The following is an 18,675-nucleotide window of genomic DNA, read 5'->3' as shown; positions in this document are numbered from 1 at the left end:
TTCTTATTGCGCCGTCTCCTTTCGAAGGTTGGCGATCCAAATGGCAATTGTATTTTTGGAAACTGCTGCGCGAAAGATCTCTGCGGATGAGCGGTCGAACCATCTCCTCAGGTCTTTCAGCCACGAGTAAGTCTTAATAAGACGATTGGTATATATTAAACATTCCAACAGTACTTAAATATTCTCTGAATCTTACGGTACCTGAAGATCAAGTTTACAATATTCGTTCGAATAATCGGGATAAAGGTTTTGATGAAATAATTTGAAGAATAGAAGAAGCAGGTGATGTTAAAAAGCAAAAATAGTTTGGGCACGAAAAAGATCTAAGAATAGCAGATTCAGAAAGAAAAATCTGCATAATCTATCCACCAATCTTGATAAAACATATGCGCTAACTTTTGATTTGCAAAAAAAAAATATTACTAATACCTCCTCTTATAAAGGCGCGAACATAGACTCAGATCATTGCCTAGTGATCTCAACATTCAGGGCTAGAATTTCAAACACCAGTCAAGAAAATAAAATGGATAGAAAAAAATTGAATGTGCAAAAGCTGAGAGATGCGGCAGTTCAGAACGGTACTCGAAAAACATCACCAACAGGCTAAGGAATCAAAATGTAATGAAGAAGGCCAGACAGATATAGACTCTTAGTGGACCAGAATAAAGGAAGACATTGAAGCAGCTGCAAAAGATGAAATAGGAATAGAAATTTGTGCCCGTAAAAATCATTGCAAACAAAAACACACACACTACAAAAAAAAAATAATACGCCCAGGCCTAACATATGGTTCAGAGATCTAGACTCTAACAAAAAGTAATGAAAATATGTTAGAATGTTTCGAAAGAAAAGTACTAAAGCGAATCTATAAAGCAGTGAATGACAATGGAGTGTGGAGAACACGGTACAACTTCGAACTTTATGGAATATACCAGGAACCAGATATCGCAAAAAAATATTAAGATAGGACGTTTGAGGATAGAGCATGTAATGCGGATGGAACAAAATGACCCAGCTAGAAAAACGCTCCTTGATAGACCCATTGGTTAGTACTTTAAATTTTTATTCAATAAACGTACTTTAACCTTTAATTGTGGCTTACTCCCATTCAAATAGTAATTACTTTAACATGCCACAAGAAAATAGCTTCAGCACAATATTAAAAAACCATTGGTTAGAGAAAAAGAGAAAGACCCAGAACAAGGAGAAATTCTTGAGGAGATTAGGACCCACGCCTATATGATGATGAAAAGATCATTGTCATATTTTTATTGTGTTTGTTTTTGCTCCATATAGGTTATGTTCCGCGTCTTTGGTGAATCGTATCCAATAATCTATTTGTATGCATCTTATCTTAAAATTGATCTTGTTTCTTGAATGTTTATATTGCTGGTAGATGTACAGTATTGTAGCTTTCCTCTTTGAGGAAACCCATTGATCAGAGAAGAAGAGGAAGACCCAGATAAAGGTTCCTTGATAACATCGATGAAGACATGAGAAATATGGATGAGAAAACTGGAGAGAAATTCTTGAGGAGACTAGGACCCACGTAGGGTTGTAAAGCCCAAATGATGATGATGATATTTCTAAAACACTGCAGTGGGTATTATTCAACACATTTGAGCTGAATCCACGTAAGAAAACCATGAACCGTAGATTACGATTATTTCAGACAAAACAAATATCCAAAAAACTCTTTCTCTTTTAATGATTTTACAACACTTTGACCATAATACTGAAACTATTGACCAAAATTTACTGTTACCAGAATTTTTTTCTTTCAATTGAAGGAGAAACCTATTACAGGAAACAGAAACTCTTTCCTGCGTGGACAAATTTATAGCGCAGACAATGCGAAGATATTCTAAAAATAGCAAAGCTATAAACATGTACTCGTACAATGCGAATAACGTTATAGAATATTGTTCTGAAGCTATTTTCTTGTGGCATGTTAAAGTAATTACTATTTAAATGGGAATAAGCCACAATTAAAGGTTAAAGTAAGTTTATTGATGTTTCAAATCGTTTTCCGAAGTAGAAATTGAAACGTTCTATTCTTCGACACTCCTAACGCTGAGTGATGCAATTAGTCAAAATCAGCCTCCTCCTAAACTGATCAATATTCAGATTTACGGAGTTTTCAGCTTCATGTAGAACGAAGAATCTACTTGTCCATCCCAATAAAAACTAAATCCGAACTGAATGAACAAATGAAATGTTTTTTTTTAATCTAACAAGCAGCATGGAATAATTTAACTAAACTCATTCCTATAGCTTGAGATAAACTCGAAATAACATGCTAGTCTTTAAGCTTAAAACTTAGATAGAAAAATAAATAATGAAATATGTATTCTAATAAAAAATCCACTTAGCAAATGCAACAAAATGGATTATTCTCTCTAGAGAGCCGAAATACAAAGATCGATCTTACATAATCCTCCATTTAAAAATTAAGAACAACAATAAATGACTTGAGAAATCGTAGAACCACTCTACACTAGGAAGGCCATGATAAAACTGACATGATAATATGGAGATCTGGAAAAGATATGGAAAATAACTTCAAACTTAGAATACAACCAAATTCTGTAGGATCGCATATTCTTTACGCTGTCTAACTTATGAGATGTAGAACCTATTATTAAAAAGGATGAACATATCATAGAAGTTAAAAATTATATAACATATAATAGAAGGCCAATTTACTATAGATATGCGCAAAATCACTGTGTTCCTTGAATTAACGCAAGATCTTCAGATAATATGGCACAAAGGACTTTAAATTTTAATGCTTTAAAAGCATTATCAGAACTAAAAAAAGTTACGGCAGAAGCACCGAAAAATACTGTATTAGTATCAATTCCGGACTATACACTAGTAATAGGCCCAGGTCAGTTAATAAACCTTTAGATACCAGATAAGGAGAAAACTTACATCGCTGATGATTTAATATTCAAGTATTATCCTATGACACAGCAAAATGTTTAGGTATTACCGTACACGTTAGATTACACTAAAGAGCACATGATAAAAAGAAAATAAAAGACTTCAGCATCAAGAATAAAAAATTGTATTGCACGACTTTTTCAACATATATAAAAACATTGAGGCCATCCAGCTTCTTAAGCATTTTTAGTCTTAAGAGTTGTAAGCCCTTTGAATTAGTTGAGTAAAAATTGGAAAGCAGAACATGCAGTGCAGTGCATATGTCGACATGTGTGTAATAAATTGCTAAGAGATACTACTGAGGCTGTGGTTAATAAGTTTCTTAGTAGTAATTTAGGTTTACAATGATTTGTTTATCTTACTTATTTTAATAAACTAATTAAATTATATTTAGAAGTCATCCAAGCTATACAAAAATTAAAAGAAAACAAAGCTCCTGGGGCAGATGGCATTCCTTCAGAACTTTTAAAGCATGGCAAAAAAACCTATCATACTCTATATGTAGACTGGTAAAACTGGTCTGGAAGCAAATAAAATTGCCAAAAGTGTGAAATTATGGCGTATGGAAAAGACGAGTGCGGATTATGGCGTAGACGCTATAATTTCTCTATGACAAACCTGATATTATTAGGTCCATCAAAATAAACCGACTGCATTGGTTAGGTCACGTAGAGAGAATGAATGAGATGGAGCCGCCAAAACATATTTATAACCAAAGACTAGATGGAGTGAGAAGGAGAGGCAGACCCAGAGCACGGTTTAAGGATCAGGTGGAGGAAGACATGAGAATGTTGAAAGTACGAAACTGGAAAGCCAAGGCGAAGAATAGGAGAGACTGGAGACTATGCAGGCCAACACCCACCATGGGTTGTGGAGCCAATGATGATGATGAATTAAATTATTTTCTGCTAGACTTTTTCTGCTTCAAACTGTTCCTATTGGAGCATTTATTCCTTTTGTAACGGATGATGCTCTTTACATGGTAAAAGTAGTCAAAAAAAAATAAAAAAAATATAGTGATGTTATTTATCCAACTTTTGTTGCACATGGTATTAATATAGTCTATAGAGATATGAATGGTCAATGTCCAATGATAAATAAATTGATAAATATTGTTAAAACAATGTGTTTGAAACCCCTGCCCGAATTAAAGCATACAAAAAAATACCTAATACACCGTTGGTTTTTCAGCGCATTTTGACAATATGAAAAGTAACGTGAAGCTGCTTTATTATTTCAAAAATTTTCCTGTAGTTCAAAAGTGTATAATAGAATTGAATGATGAGTGTTCAAGTTTTATAGCAATAACTAAAAAATTTTTACAATTTAATCTGCTCAAGAGAGACTACAGAAGGCAAACTTGTGAAAAAAAAGAAATAAAGAGCAGAAAAAGCCAATTTTGGAAAAAAAAGGAAAAAATATAGATAGCTTAGTGGGAAATTCAAAAGCAATGAAGTCATGGAAAATGTTGAGAAACTTCAGAGAGAATACCCATGAAAGTGTAAAGATAGAATCAATAAAAATGGAGAAATGGGTAACATTTTACTCAGAGTTATTGCAAGAAAATAATACTCCTCTCACTTGAGTAAAAAGATACAGAGAAACACAAGTTACAGATATATCTGAAAACTAAATAACAAATGCTTTAAAAAGGATAAAAAATAACACAGCAGGTGCCTCTGGAAACATTTTTACAGAACTGCTAAGAAACGCCCCTTCTGCCTAAATACCAGAATTAAAACAAATATTTAACAAATGCTTATTTGATGGAAAAATATGGAAAAAAAAGAACGAAAAATTGGCTACTTAAGCTCCATGCTTAAAAAGGGAAACAAAAAACCCCAATAATTTTACTGGAATATGCGTCATACCTTCTGTGGTTTGGTTGTATCGGAAAATCATTAAAGAAGCAGCTATAAACTTCAGAACAACAGAGTGATTTTGATCCCCTTGCTCATGTGCTGATAATATATTTTCTACACTTGAGTCCATAATTCTTTAGCCGTGAGCCAATAATACCTGGCGAGATATAACACATACATTTTATCTAGCATCATTGTCTGTCTTCCACGCATGAAACTAAAGATGAATCAGCTACCGCCTGTTATTAAGTAAAGACAAATGTTATTTTTATGAACGCTCTAGACTCAGTACATCGAAAAGACAATGTACAAAAAAGACACTTGGGAACGTTTTCAGATTTTAAGTACAGTTTGTGACGTTTCTGGTTTGTTTACTTGTGACCGTCAGTTTGTTGGATTTTTTGCTGTTTCTTTTCTGCAAACAGTAGTTATTTTTACAACTAATTTTATATTTTAGTTAGTAAAGTTTTCGCAAAAGTGAAAAAAATGACAAAAAGAAAATATTTTATTGAATTTTTTTGGTTATGCCTGGAAAAACTCTTACTTCACAAGCACAAGAAATCGTTTTAAATTTAATCGAGTACTTTCAATTAGAAAAACGGAATGGTGGACCGTTGGAACCGTTGTTATCTGTTCAAGAGTTACAAAAAGTACAATTTTCAAATGTGCAATATTATAAATATTTAATAATAACAAGCAAATATATTATTAATATTATTTATTTGCCAACTTTATTACTGCCAAAATATTTATAATTGGGAACTTTTTATTTTTGATTTTTTTCAATTTCAATCAAAAATATTGATAATATTTTAACTTGGTTTTAAAGGGTAAAAAATCCTGTTTTATCTTCTCCCGAAAAAAGCAGACCTCGTTTAAAAACGAGAACTACTGATTAACCTGAGGGCAGTAAAATGGCAATTCGAAATACAATATATAATATATACCAAAATAGTAAGTAAACCAACTTCCTGTTGAGAATTACGAGTAGAACTTAACATGTTATAGTAATGTATTAAAATAATAACTTTTTAGAGAAACATGTAACCCGTGAAGTATTGATCAAATGCAGGCTAAAGAAATTGTTTCTACAACTAAAACATCCTTGAGTAGAATATTAAAAGATTTGGGCTTTTTTAAAAAAGATGATCATCAAAGAGCTTTAATTTAAAGAACTCATATCGCAGCACAACGAGCGTGTTTCTTACGTAAGTACACGGAAAACAGAAATAGTACATACACACGAGAAGTTGTATTTTAAAATGAAACGTGGATTTTTTCTGTGGGAAATAAAATGATGTCGTGGCAGGATGACAACAGCAGAAGTGTACGTAAATCAGGTAGTTATGATGAAAAAAGATTTATTGTGGTTCATGCTGGTTCAGCAAAAGGTTTTATTTCAGACGTCGATTTGTTTTTATGTTCCAAATCCTTGACTGCAGATTATCACGGTGAAATGAATAGTACAATATTTACTAAATGGTTAAGTACACAATTACTTCCTAATTAAGAACATCCATCTTTGGTTGTCATGAACAACGCACTCCACTATAGTGAAATCATCAATAACCAACCTTTCGCTAAAAGGTTAAAATCAGACATTATGGATTGTTTGAAGAAATACAATGTTAATTTTGATGAACATCAGTTAAAACCAGAATGAATTATTACAATTGGCCAAGATTAATCGATAAGAAAATATATGTATTGTAGGTGAATTAATGTCATGAACATGGTCACCAAGTGCTTGGATATACAGATGAACATGTTTTAAGTATGTGAAAGAAAGCAATTCGAAAGGGTAACTATGTCGCCTGGGTAAAGTATGTACAATATACTAACAAATGAATTGAACAGTGGTTTATCAGAGAAGAATGTGTGAATATCAATGTGTAATATTAATATTAAATCTCTAATAGTTAACATTGGAGATAACAGTTCAGATTCTAAAGGTAATGAAAATGAAACATGAGAAACGAAAAACGTTCGTTCAAAATCTTGCAACAATATTATTTGAGTTAAATAATGTTTCATTCTTTAAATAATTTTACTGTTATCTTTTACATCAACACACTGTAAATATTATTGTATATTTAATATTATTTTTTTTATAATTTATTCATTTATTGATTAATAACTACTGATAATAAAAGAATTTATTAAGCTACTTCAAAGGTAGCTGTAATTCTGCACCAACATTTTAAAGCAAAACTTACATTTTACAATATATTTTTATTTAATAACGTCACATTTTATAATATAATCCGTGATCGGAGCAGTAGCCCGTTGCTGTTGCTTGCAGAAAATTTCTGACTTATTTCGTATGTTGCTTTAAATGATGACGCCCGAGCAAACAACCATGGACTGAACTGTATAGAACAGCTCATAGAAAAAAGCAATGGCATTTAAAATTCAACTCTGAATTTCACATTATATTAGTGGACTTTCAAAAGACCTATGATAGTGTCCCCCAACAAACTGCGGAAAGCAATGGAAAATCACAGAGTGGATAATACCTACATAAATGCCGGTAAATCACTTTACGAAGACAATCAATGAAGATTAGAATAAAAGTCTGAGAAAACTACATAGAACCGTTTAATGTCAGTAAAAGACTTCGACAAGGATGCTGCCTGTCCCCAATCTTATTTAAACTTAATAAAGATGAAACACTAGAAAACTGGAACAAGAAATATGGATAGATGGGAGTAAATATTGACGACAACCATGTCCATAGCCTTTTGTTTGCCTATAATCAAATAATTTTAGCAGAAGACAAAGACAATATTTTCTACATGATAAAAAAGCTGGAAGACAAATTTGAAAGCTGGGGTTGGGAAATTAATTATGATAAAACGCAATATATGACCATTAAAAATAACTCAATAATATAAACAAATAGATATAAATGCTTGGGAGTAACTTTAACAAATACTGGATCAGATGAAATGGATATAATAAATAAAATAAAGAAAGGAAAGACAGTAACACGACAAATTACACTTAATTAGCCTTTGAGAGAACTTGTAGACACTGCATTTTGAAAAATCTAAGCGGTAACGAGATTCAAGGTAACATGCTAGATTTTGTAAACAGTTTTTTAAATAATCGATCTATATAAATTAGGATAAATGGCCGCCTTAAAAGCTCAACAAGAACATTAGATAATGGAATCCCTCAAGGTTCCATAATAAGTTCAACATTATTCTTAATTGCTATCAATAGTGTTATTAATGAAATTAGAGAATCTATTAAAGCCAGTATTTATGCAGACGACATCGTCGTTTGTATTAAATCAAACAATATAGAATCGGCAACTAAAATTTTACAATTTTTTTTAACTCAGCTTAAAAATTGGACGTTAAAAACTGAGTTTAACTTCTCAATACATAATTTTTAATAAAAACAGGTCTCGGTATTCAACTGACCTAACTTTAAATATTTTATGATTAAAACAATCAGAAAAAGTGAATTTTCTAGGTTTAACTTTTACCAGAACCTTAAATTGGAACTTGCATACCAACAAACTACAACATTCCTGCCAATATAGGTTAAATATACTTAAAATTATGTCTAATAAAGTTTGGGGCCCAGATACTAAAATATTAATAAACTTGTATAAATCACTCATTGGAGTAAACTAGATTACGGTTGTATTTGTTATAACACTGCAAGCAAAACTACTTTAAAAAAGCTTAACAGTATTCAATCTACAGCTTTGAGATTCACACTTGGTGCATTTAGAACTAGTGTCACTAGTAGTTTTAGCTATAGAGCCACCTCTAAACAAAAGGTGACAACAATTATCACTAAACTACATTGCCAAAATTTCAATTCAAAAACAACATCATCTTTTCTCTCAAGTTTTCCACCCTGGCATCCTCTCTTTTAAAAAGATAACAAACTGCGCACTTCTAATAGAAAGTATAAAAGTCACAAATTTTAACATAGATCAACTTGTATATTGGTATATGCAAATACGATCTCTCCTCCATGGACAACCCGCCTACTGACCATTGACCTAACAAGAAAGTACCCCAAATCAAATACGAACTTCTCGATAATTAAACTTCTTTTTGCAGAAATCATAGCCCATTATCCCAACTACTTACAAATCTTTACCAACCCCTCTAAAACTCCATAAGGATATGCTGCTGCTTAATATTGATGAAGAAAACTCTTACAGCATACACTTACCTACAAATTGTAGTATACTCACAGGCGAGACCACAGCTATATTAAAAGCCTTAACTTTTTTTCAAAACGAGCAACACGATGAAGTGCGTCATCATTACAGATTCACTTAATGCGTTATTGAAATTAAAGCAAATTTATACAAGAAATCCCATTATACAAGCAATAAAAAATTGGGTACCATCGCACACTGGAATCTGGGGAAATAAAAAAGCATATCAACTAGCAACTACAAGCCGTATCAACTTGAAAGATACTCCAAAAATTACAAAATATGTTTATAGTGATATGAAACATCTGATTAAAGTTCATTGCAATAACATTTGGCAAAATTACTGCAAAAATTCAGCAACCAAATTAAACCCAATATGCCCAAAGGTGAACAGCTCTTTGAATAACTCCACAAGTAGAAGTGAATATATATCGTGGATAGAACACGTCACAAACAAAGAGATTCTGAGAAGGATGAACAAAGAAATATAAATTTTAAATACAATTAAAATGAGAAAATTGGAATATCTCGGACATATTACATTTAAAGAGAAATACACCTGCTTACAAGTGATTATGCAGGGAAAGATCCTAGGAAAGAGAAGCGTAGGAAGGCGTAGAATGTCATGGCTGGGCAACCTGAGAGAGTGGTACGGATGTACATCAAATGAACTTTTCAGAGTTATAAATTGTTTAAGATTTGGTCATACTGCTGTCACTCACAAATTTTAATCAGTAAAAATCCACCACCAATTTGCAACAACTGATCCACTTCATTGACAGTGAAACACTTCCTGCTTGACTTTCCATGTTTCCAAAATCAATCAAATCTATCCTGACAGATAAAAATTTAAATGTATTAAATTAGGTAAGAGATATAAAATTGTATTATACTATTTAATGTGCATAATCATATTAAAACTATTGTGTTTGTCATTCCACTAATAACCCTGCGTAGTTGAGCTGGAATAAGTGTTTTAAATAAAAAAAATTACACTTGATATATAAGAACCAAAGATATTTCAAGTAAAACTGCTACAGTATAGCACTGGTTTTAAAAAAAGACGTACTAGATTACAGTAGACCTGAAAAATAAATACTCAATGGAAAAAAGAGACCTCACTGAAAAAGATATATATGATAAGAAGAAACGGCGATCTGAATGTGGTGAACGGCAAATAGGATATGCTGTATAAGGTCACAAGTACGAACTAAAAATGATATAATAGAATTGGATGGTGAAGGCACAAGTTTTATAGCAGTAGCTAAAAAATTGTTACAATCTAATCTACTTGATTATGTGGATTAATCCAAGAATTTAGAAAAGATGACAATTTACTAAGAGTTTACATAGAAAGAAGACTAGAAAAATCTATAAAGACTTTGAAAAAAATAAAGACTTTCAAACTATGACGATTATAACACCTTACCGAAATGCAGAACAACTCCAAATCGAATAAAAATCATTTATGAAATTTTTTTTTATTTTGTTAGTTACTAGGAACTATTATAAGTTTGATATATAACAAATAATAAAAAAGAGTAGGCATAGAATGAATATCTAAAAAAAATTTTTAAAATTTCTATTTGGCAAGTTGATTCACTAAACAAAATAATGTAAGTTACAAGTAGTATACCGTTTTCTAGGGAACACTTATTTGCAGAACTGACTGAAAAAAAAAATAAGAATAAATTGATAACACTAACCACAAGGCTCCTGTAATTAGGCATCCTTAAAAGAGGAGCCACCACGGGCTAAATCTGCAGTTATTCACTAAGAAACTAAATACAAACTATTTAGATAAGAACTAAGTGTCTATATATGCTTTCTTCGTCTGGTCGGTGCAAGTGGGGTTCCTGTGCGAATTACTTTCTCCGACACCCTCACTCGCTTCCTCGAGATGTTGCTTAAGACAAGGCCAAGGTACAAGACTTCTTCTGATGCTTCGGCCGTGGTGAAAACGGTGCGTGTCTATAGCCGTGATTATCGCTGTTACAGTGGCGCATAACGAAGAAATCGATGGGGAATTCTAGAAAAACATACCAATTAAGTGTCATTATGAATCCGTAGATATTTTGTTGGTTTGTTAACGAACCAAATAATAGAATGAAGTAATGTTTTTAAATTGATTGTTAAATATTAATTACTTACGTGCATTTCTAACTTTTAACTACTTAGAAACACACACACTGCTGGAAAAAACTTGAGATGCTCGAGGCAATAATAAATATGTTATTTCTTTTCAAAAACTAAAAAGAGTACTATTCAAAAAAGGGGATAAAGACAGTCAAAAAACTGTACAAGGCATCAGAGGATAAGTTTATCAGATGAACAACAGGGTTTTCGTAGTGGAAGATCGTGTACAGATGCAATATTCGTCATAAAGCAAATTACCGAGGCATGAGAATTTAGTTTAAATTAAATAGCTAAAAAATATTTGGAAAGCTGGTTAAAAGACACAACTTTTAAAACCAAATAAAATGTACTAGGACCTTATGAGCGAAGATAGCGAAGATAGATAGATTAAAATCACTGTTACGTAAACTAACAACATTAACGGCTGAAATTATGAGAAAACTCAAAGTTTTTAACAAAACTTTAGCAAACAAAATTATTCTTCTTCTTCTTCTAATGGCGCTACAACCCTTTGTGAGTCTTGGCCTGCTTAACAATGTTCTTCCATTCTGCCCTGTCGGATACTTTCCTTCGCCACTGCCTGATGTTCATGGTTTTAAGATCCCTCTCTACGTCGTCTATCCATCTTTTACGGGGCCTTCCTCTTGTTCTGTTTCCTTGGGGCTTCCATCTCTGGACTACTTTTACAGCTCGATTATCTGGCATTCTTTCTAGGTGACCAAGCCAGTTTAGTCTTTGTGATTTTACAAATCTGACAATATCTGCGCTCTGCATTAGTTCATCCAACTCGTGGTTCATTTTAATTCTCCACGAACTATCGCTGCATTGGGTTGGTCCAAATATCTTCCTTAGTATTTTGCGCTCAAATATTCTCAGTTGATTTTCATCAGTGGTTGAGAGGGTCCACGTTTCACATCCATATGTGACCACTGGTCTAATTACTGTTTTGTAGATTCTCAGCTTAGACTCACGATTCAGTAACTTACTTTTAATTAAGTCTTTGTATGCATAAAAGCACTTATTACCGCTAAGAATCCGTGCTTGTATTTCTTGACTGATGTTGTTGTTGTCATTTATTATTGAGCCTAGGTAGGGAAAAGTGGAGGCATATTTGTAGGTATGGTTGTCTACCTTCAGATTCTCATGTTCATTCGATTTTGTGCACTCCATATATTTTGTTTTGCTTTCATTTATATATAGACCAAACGTAGCAGCTTCTCGTTTCAGTTCTATGACTTTTTCGCTCAATACCCTTTTGTTGCGGCTTATTATGGCAACATCATCCGCATATGCGCATATTTGCATAGATCTTGTATTAATACAGCCGTTTACATCCAGTTTTCTAACAACAGCTTCTAAAGTTAGATTAAATTAGATTAGATTAGTTAGATTAGACAAAATTATTAAAAAATGTTTAAACATGAATGTTGTAAACAAAGATTACTTTGCGTTTATACTGGGAGATTTTAATGCACATAATTCATTATGGGGCTCAAAAAAATAACAAAAATGGGAAGAAAAATAGAAACTATCCTAAATAATCTCAATTTAAATCTACTTAATGACGGCAGGAATACTCGATATAATGCAGCAACAGGAGAGTTTTCAGCAATTGATTTGTCAATTTGTGAACCAAACTTGCAACCTACTTTATCGTGGGACGCTTTACCTGCTCTATATGGAAGTGATCACTTTCTCATCTTAGTTAACAATCTGTTGTACCATAAGCACAATAGATAAATCACCACATGGTCCTTAAATAAAACCAACTGGACACTGTTTTCAACATTGATATTCTTATCAGCTATGGATCTTAGAGAAATGTTGGACTCAGAACAAGATATTAACGATAAAACATCCTTTTTTAATAAAATCATCATTAATGCAGCAAATAAGTCCATTGGAAAAACAGCTTTTCATCCAAAACATTCACTTGTACCGTGGTGGAACAATGTGTGCAAACAGCCAATAAGAGAATCTAAATCGGCTTTTATTAGATATAAACAATATAAAACTACTGAAAATCATTTGGAATTTAAAAGAATAAGAGCTAAATGTAGATTTATTATTAAAAAAAGCGAGCAAGAGTCATGGCAAAAGTTCGTTTCTCAAATCAATAGATCTACTACAATTGGTCAAATCTGGAACCTGATTAGAAGTATATATATTACAGGATCCAACCTGTAAATACAATACATTTTGGAGACGGCTATCGCCGTATTCCCGTTCTCCTCCGCCAATCCTCCCGGTCCAAGGCATGCTCCTCCTCCAAACCTCTCGATTCCATCACTCTTCTAATTTCTTCATTCCATGAGCATCGAGGTCTACCTCTTTTTCTTCTTCCAGGGGTCTTCCATCTGCAAAGTTTTTGGGGCCAACGTTCGTCAGGCATTCTCAATAGGTGTCCAAACCATTTAAAACCAATTCTTTCTATTCTGTCAGTGAGCGTTTCTGTAGCAATTATGTTATTTCTTATAGATTCGTTAGTCTTCCTTTCCAGTCTTGATGTTCTAGCAGTTCTTCTCAAATATTTAATTTCAACTGCCAACAATCTTCTCTTCAGATCTGCATTAATTGTCCATACTTCAGAGCCATAACAAAGAACTGATTTAACCATGGTTTGCCCTATTCTTTTTTTGTTCCTTTCTTTCTGTTTCCTAAATAAGAAACGATTCGAAGGAAATAAAGGAATATCATTAGTCAATCAATGACACTTCACCAATAAACAATCCTATAAGCTTTACTGAACTTATTGAAACTCTTAACTTCGTTAGAAATACTAGTCCAGGACCAGATAACATACCTGTGCTTTTTCTACAGAACCTACCACTATCAATAAAGTATTTCCACAAATATGACACTTAAAAGAGCGATGCAATCGAGATCGAAGTTGGATCCTTTAATGTATATACTTTTAATCATGTTCCAGATTTGACTAATTGGAGTAGTTCTATTGATTTCTGAAACAAACTTTTGCCATGACTCCTGCTCGCTTTTTTTAATAGTAAATCTACATTTAGCTCTTATTCTTTTAAATTCCAAATGATTTTAAGTAGTTTTATATAGTTTATATCTAATAAAAGCCGATTTAGATTCTCTAATTGCCTGTTTGCACAAATTGTTCCACCACGGTACAGGTGAATATTTTGGATGAAAAGCTGTTTTTCCAATGGATTTATCATTGATGATTTTGCTGATGAAGACATCAAGGTTGAGAACAGTGTCCAGTTGGCTTTATTTAAGGACTATTTGGTGATGTGTGTATTGTGCTTATGGTACAACAGATTGTTAACTAACTTCGGAAAGTGATCACTTCCAAATAGAGCAGGTAAAGCCTCTCATGATATACTAGGTTGCAAGTTTGGTTACTTAATAATACTTAATAATAACATTAAGTTGTTACTTAACCAGTTTTCTGCCATTGCTACTCGTTTTTCCCTCTTTTTTTAGGCTGGCAATTTTGGTGTCTGCTGGTTGGGTATCTGCTAGTTGAGTATCTGGTACTTCAGGTCCTGATGCTTGTAAATTTGCTGCTAGAGTGTCTGTAACTTCAACGTCTGTTACTTGAATGCTTGCTGCTGAAGTATTTACTGCTTGAGAGTCCGCCAGTGACTGAATTTGACAAGAAACCATTGCAACCTGGACTATCACTGCTGCTTGAAATAGAACTATCACTTGTCAAATAGAAGTCAGTATAAAATATGGACTACAAATGAACGTTAAGAAAATGAAGTGCATGATTATTTCTAAGCAACATACAGTAGGAAGGCTAGATATCGAGGGAAAACATGTAGAAAGAGTGAATAACTACAAATATCTGGGAACCTGGGTAAATAAGAACAATAACCAAGGTAGAGAAATAAGGACACGCATTGAAATTGCAAGTATTTATAAAAATGAAAACAATGTTTGTTAATCGAGACCTTCCTCTGGAGCTGAGGATAAGAGCCTTAAGATGCTACGTGTTCTCGATTTTGTTGTATGGAACGGAAAGCTGGACACTAAAAGTGGATAATATAAAGAAGTTGGAATCATTTAAGATGTGGTGCTATGGAAGGATTTTGAAAATACTATAGACCCAACAATACTATGGACCTACATTACCAGAGGTGTGAAATATGAGATATTAAGACCCATAATGCAAGGTAAAATCAAGGGTAAAAGATCTATAGGAAGACGAAAATTTTCCTGGCTGAGAAACCTAAGAGAGTGGTATAGCTGCAGCTCAGTAGATCTTTTCCGAGCAGCCGCCAGTAAGGTACGGATAGATGTGATGATAGCCAACCTCCGATAGGAGAAGCAACTACAAGAAGAATATCAAAAATATACAAGAAAGAGAGGAGTGACAAAAACTTATTGGGGCTTACTTTCAGCAATGGACAAGGTTTTTTTAGACAGATATTGAATAAGTGAGTATAAATTTTGCTCATAATGTATTTTGTAGGACGTCCTGTAAGATGTGTACACCTCTCGTATTGGTATAATTCCGTCAATTTTATGGCACCAAAGCATTAAAAAATAATAAAAATAGGTTGTCTATATATATTTTAAAAATGACTCAGCAACTCTACTTTCATCACACCGTAAAATCACATTTTTCCTTTTTGCGTAACACCTTTTGGCGGCGTAAATATTTTTATTCACGTCGATTATATTAGGTGGAGCCCGCGTCTTGTTTTGGATCTAATATTTGTAATCTACGTACCTATTAAATATCAGTTAACATAAATCTTGTGTAATATCTATTGATGAAACGAGAAACCAGTCCACTGACAGAATAATTATGAAGTTCTTGTTACGACGACGCTCCCCCCGAATTTTCAAAAGGGAACGCCAAACGTGCTGAAAACAGACGGTAATTAAACGCACCTCGGAATATATGAAGCTCAGGTTTAATAAGTATCATAAATTATAAATTATGATAAAGTATTAAAGGAGTATTGTTATAAAATATATTGCTTTATATAAGTTATGTATTGTAAAACATGAAATACGGTATAGCTAAACTTTTTTGACTTCACTATCGAGGTTCTTAGACAAATTGAGGAGGTGTCAATCAAAATCAATCATGTCCACCTTAAGAACTTTTAGGGAAATCGCAAAAAACGTATTAGTAAATAACCTTACATGAAAAATCGGATAAATTAGCATATATCATTTTATTTATTGAAATTAACTGAGTCTTAGTAAATATTTCAAATCTGAAGGTATAAATAAACCTGTAAATACATTTTAAAAAAAGGACATGTTCTTATTTGATTGGACTTCATGGACGTTGATAGAAGGGGTTGATAAAAAAACTCTTAGACTACTTAAAATATCTATTGTATTGTTACAAAAAATATCTTGAAAAATGGCTAACATTTACCAACGACACTTTCCACAAAATATAAATGTTTAAATGTGTAGTCCAATGTCAGGTTCTAGACAATCACAGGATTCGTCCACTTCGTCAGCATCAATTTCGTCGTCCTGGACTTCCACTATTATGGTCTTATACCAAGATAAAAAGTCATGTCTGCTCACGTCCTGCTTCTTAGCTGCTTTCACTATATTGCTCAGTGGAAGTGACTCTACAGGAGTTGAGAACAACCTTGCAGAATGCCAGCCTTTTTTTTGAGGCTTGTTGTAGGTTTCAAAATCACTTTCAAACCTAAAATTCTGTGCCGATTTCACTTTGATAACAGTAAGTTCTTGTCCATTGCGGTTGACAGCTTTCTCTTTCCTCACAAAAATCCTCTTCTTTTCAGATATCATTTCAATGTTTTTAAATCGTGTAGCCAAACTTTTAGCATCAATCAATCCCCAATCCTCTCCAAGTTTCCGTACTTCTCCAACAGAACTATATACATTGTAGTACTCTTCCTTTGTTGCAATGGTAGGCTGCTTCCTGAGTAACTTTTCAACCCTTCCGAACACCCGATCAGCGGGGAGGAAGCTATGCCCGCGAACAGGGTATGTTAGAACAATCTCCTCTAAAGCATTTTGCACTGATCCTAAGTAATACACTAATGTGTGAACAACGGCATTGTTTTTGTTTTGATCGGCACACCCATCACAGAACAGATTTAGTCTTGTTACATTTGAAAAATTAGCGGAGTTCAAGAAATTTATAAGTGCAGATGAAAGTTCGGTCGCACCCCTTCCTGCAAGTTCTTCAGTCCATAGCACAGTCCACTTTCACAGCTTTAGCCTTCTCAATTTTCAGCTGAAGATCTATTTTATTGCATGTACTGCAAACGTCAGAAGCTGGTGATGAAAATCCGATATTTAATTCATTGAAAACTCTCCTAAACATAGATTTCTTAACTTTAAGATTATCAAGTACAGAATCATTGTATATTAGCCACAACTTCTTAATGTTTAAGTCTGCACCAAGATAAATCCTTTTCGATTTTTTTCGATTATAGTGGCTTTCTTTTCCTCTTAAATTTCTCAAAAAAAAGGCGGACTGATTCCTTGTTCGCAGCAGATTTGTGACTCTTCCTATCGCCACCCCTCTGATCCTTGACAGCCTTTCCCTCTTTCACCTTTTTAGAAATATTAGTCAATCTTGTTCCCTTCACCATGGTAATATGCATGAAAAGTTTCCTACACACAGGTATAACTTTACCGGTTGATGAAAGTGTAGAATATTGTACACTAAAACTTTTAGCCTTTGATTTTTCAGAGGTAGGCCTAGGCCTTCGTCGCTTTATGTTACGTTGATTTATCCAACTGGCAATGGTGTTCGAACGATTTCCAACAAAAATAGCATCTATAGGCCTAACTAATGCACATTTCATACCTTTGTTCATGTGTTTACATGGAACAAACACACGACATCCCACTGGAGTACTGTATCGCTTAAGCTTGGCTCTAGTTTTTTTATCCACAGTCTTTTTATTTTTACGAGATCCTTCATTGGCATCGCCCACTCTCACTAAGTTTTCTTCTTAATAAAAACTACTATAATAATATTAAAATAACCACAGTGCAATACAAACTCAATACTCGCTATCGACATAACCTAGAGGGAAAACACAGACAATGTGTTGACATGGTCAAATCACGTGACCAAATCGGGGCACTCCTATTAGCTGAATGGACATGTGGTGGTATGATTGAAACCAACTGTGGACATGATTTCATTTGATTTGGGAACCTAATATTGTGTATTCATTTTAAACAGTACATGATTTTTTTTAACCGAAACCGAAAACACCATAGAATAGGATTCACTCTTTATATTATGAAACAGCTGCTAACTCATTTTTTGATTTTTATGGACATGATTGATTTTGATTGACACCTCCTCAATTGTATCTTTTACTATCCATTAGCAGCACTCTTGTGTGTATCTTTCGTTAATTTGGCAACTGATCGCTCTGTCATAGTCTTGTCTAAAATTTATATTTTCTAAAATGTTTAATATATATGCATATTCAAATTAAAACTAAACTGTTTCAGTAGGTTAATGCGTAAAAAAAATATTTACCATTTATTTTAGGTTTTCCTGACCATTCCTTACGTAATATCTTTAAATCATAAGAGCTTGCACCGTTT

The 18,675-nt window shown here is 33.3% G+C and overlaps 1 protein-coding gene across 1 annotated transcript in view; it reads right to left on the bottom strand.

Moving 5' to 3' along the window:
• The window catches only part of LOC140433155 (uncharacterized), a 38,996-nt gene extending 28,143 nt beyond the window's left edge, over nucleotides 1-10,853 (bottom strand). The window contains exon 1 of the mRNA XM_072521200.1: nucleotides 10,701-10,853. Coding sequence (XP_072377301.1) covers nucleotides 10,701-10,724 — 24 coding nt within the window. The 5' untranslated portion in view covers nucleotides 10,725-10,853. The remainder of the gene's footprint in view (nucleotides 1-10,700) is intronic.
• Nucleotides 10,854-18,675: the final 7,822 nt, after the last annotated feature.

Source organism: Diabrotica undecimpunctata, chromosome 2 (genome assembly GCF_040954645.1).
Source record: "Diabrotica undecimpunctata isolate CICGRU chromosome 2, icDiaUnde3, whole genome shotgun sequence".
NCBI lineage: Eukaryota > Metazoa > Arthropoda > Insecta > Coleoptera > Chrysomelidae > Diabrotica > Diabrotica undecimpunctata.
This window is presented reverse-complemented; position numbering and strand designations above follow the sequence as displayed.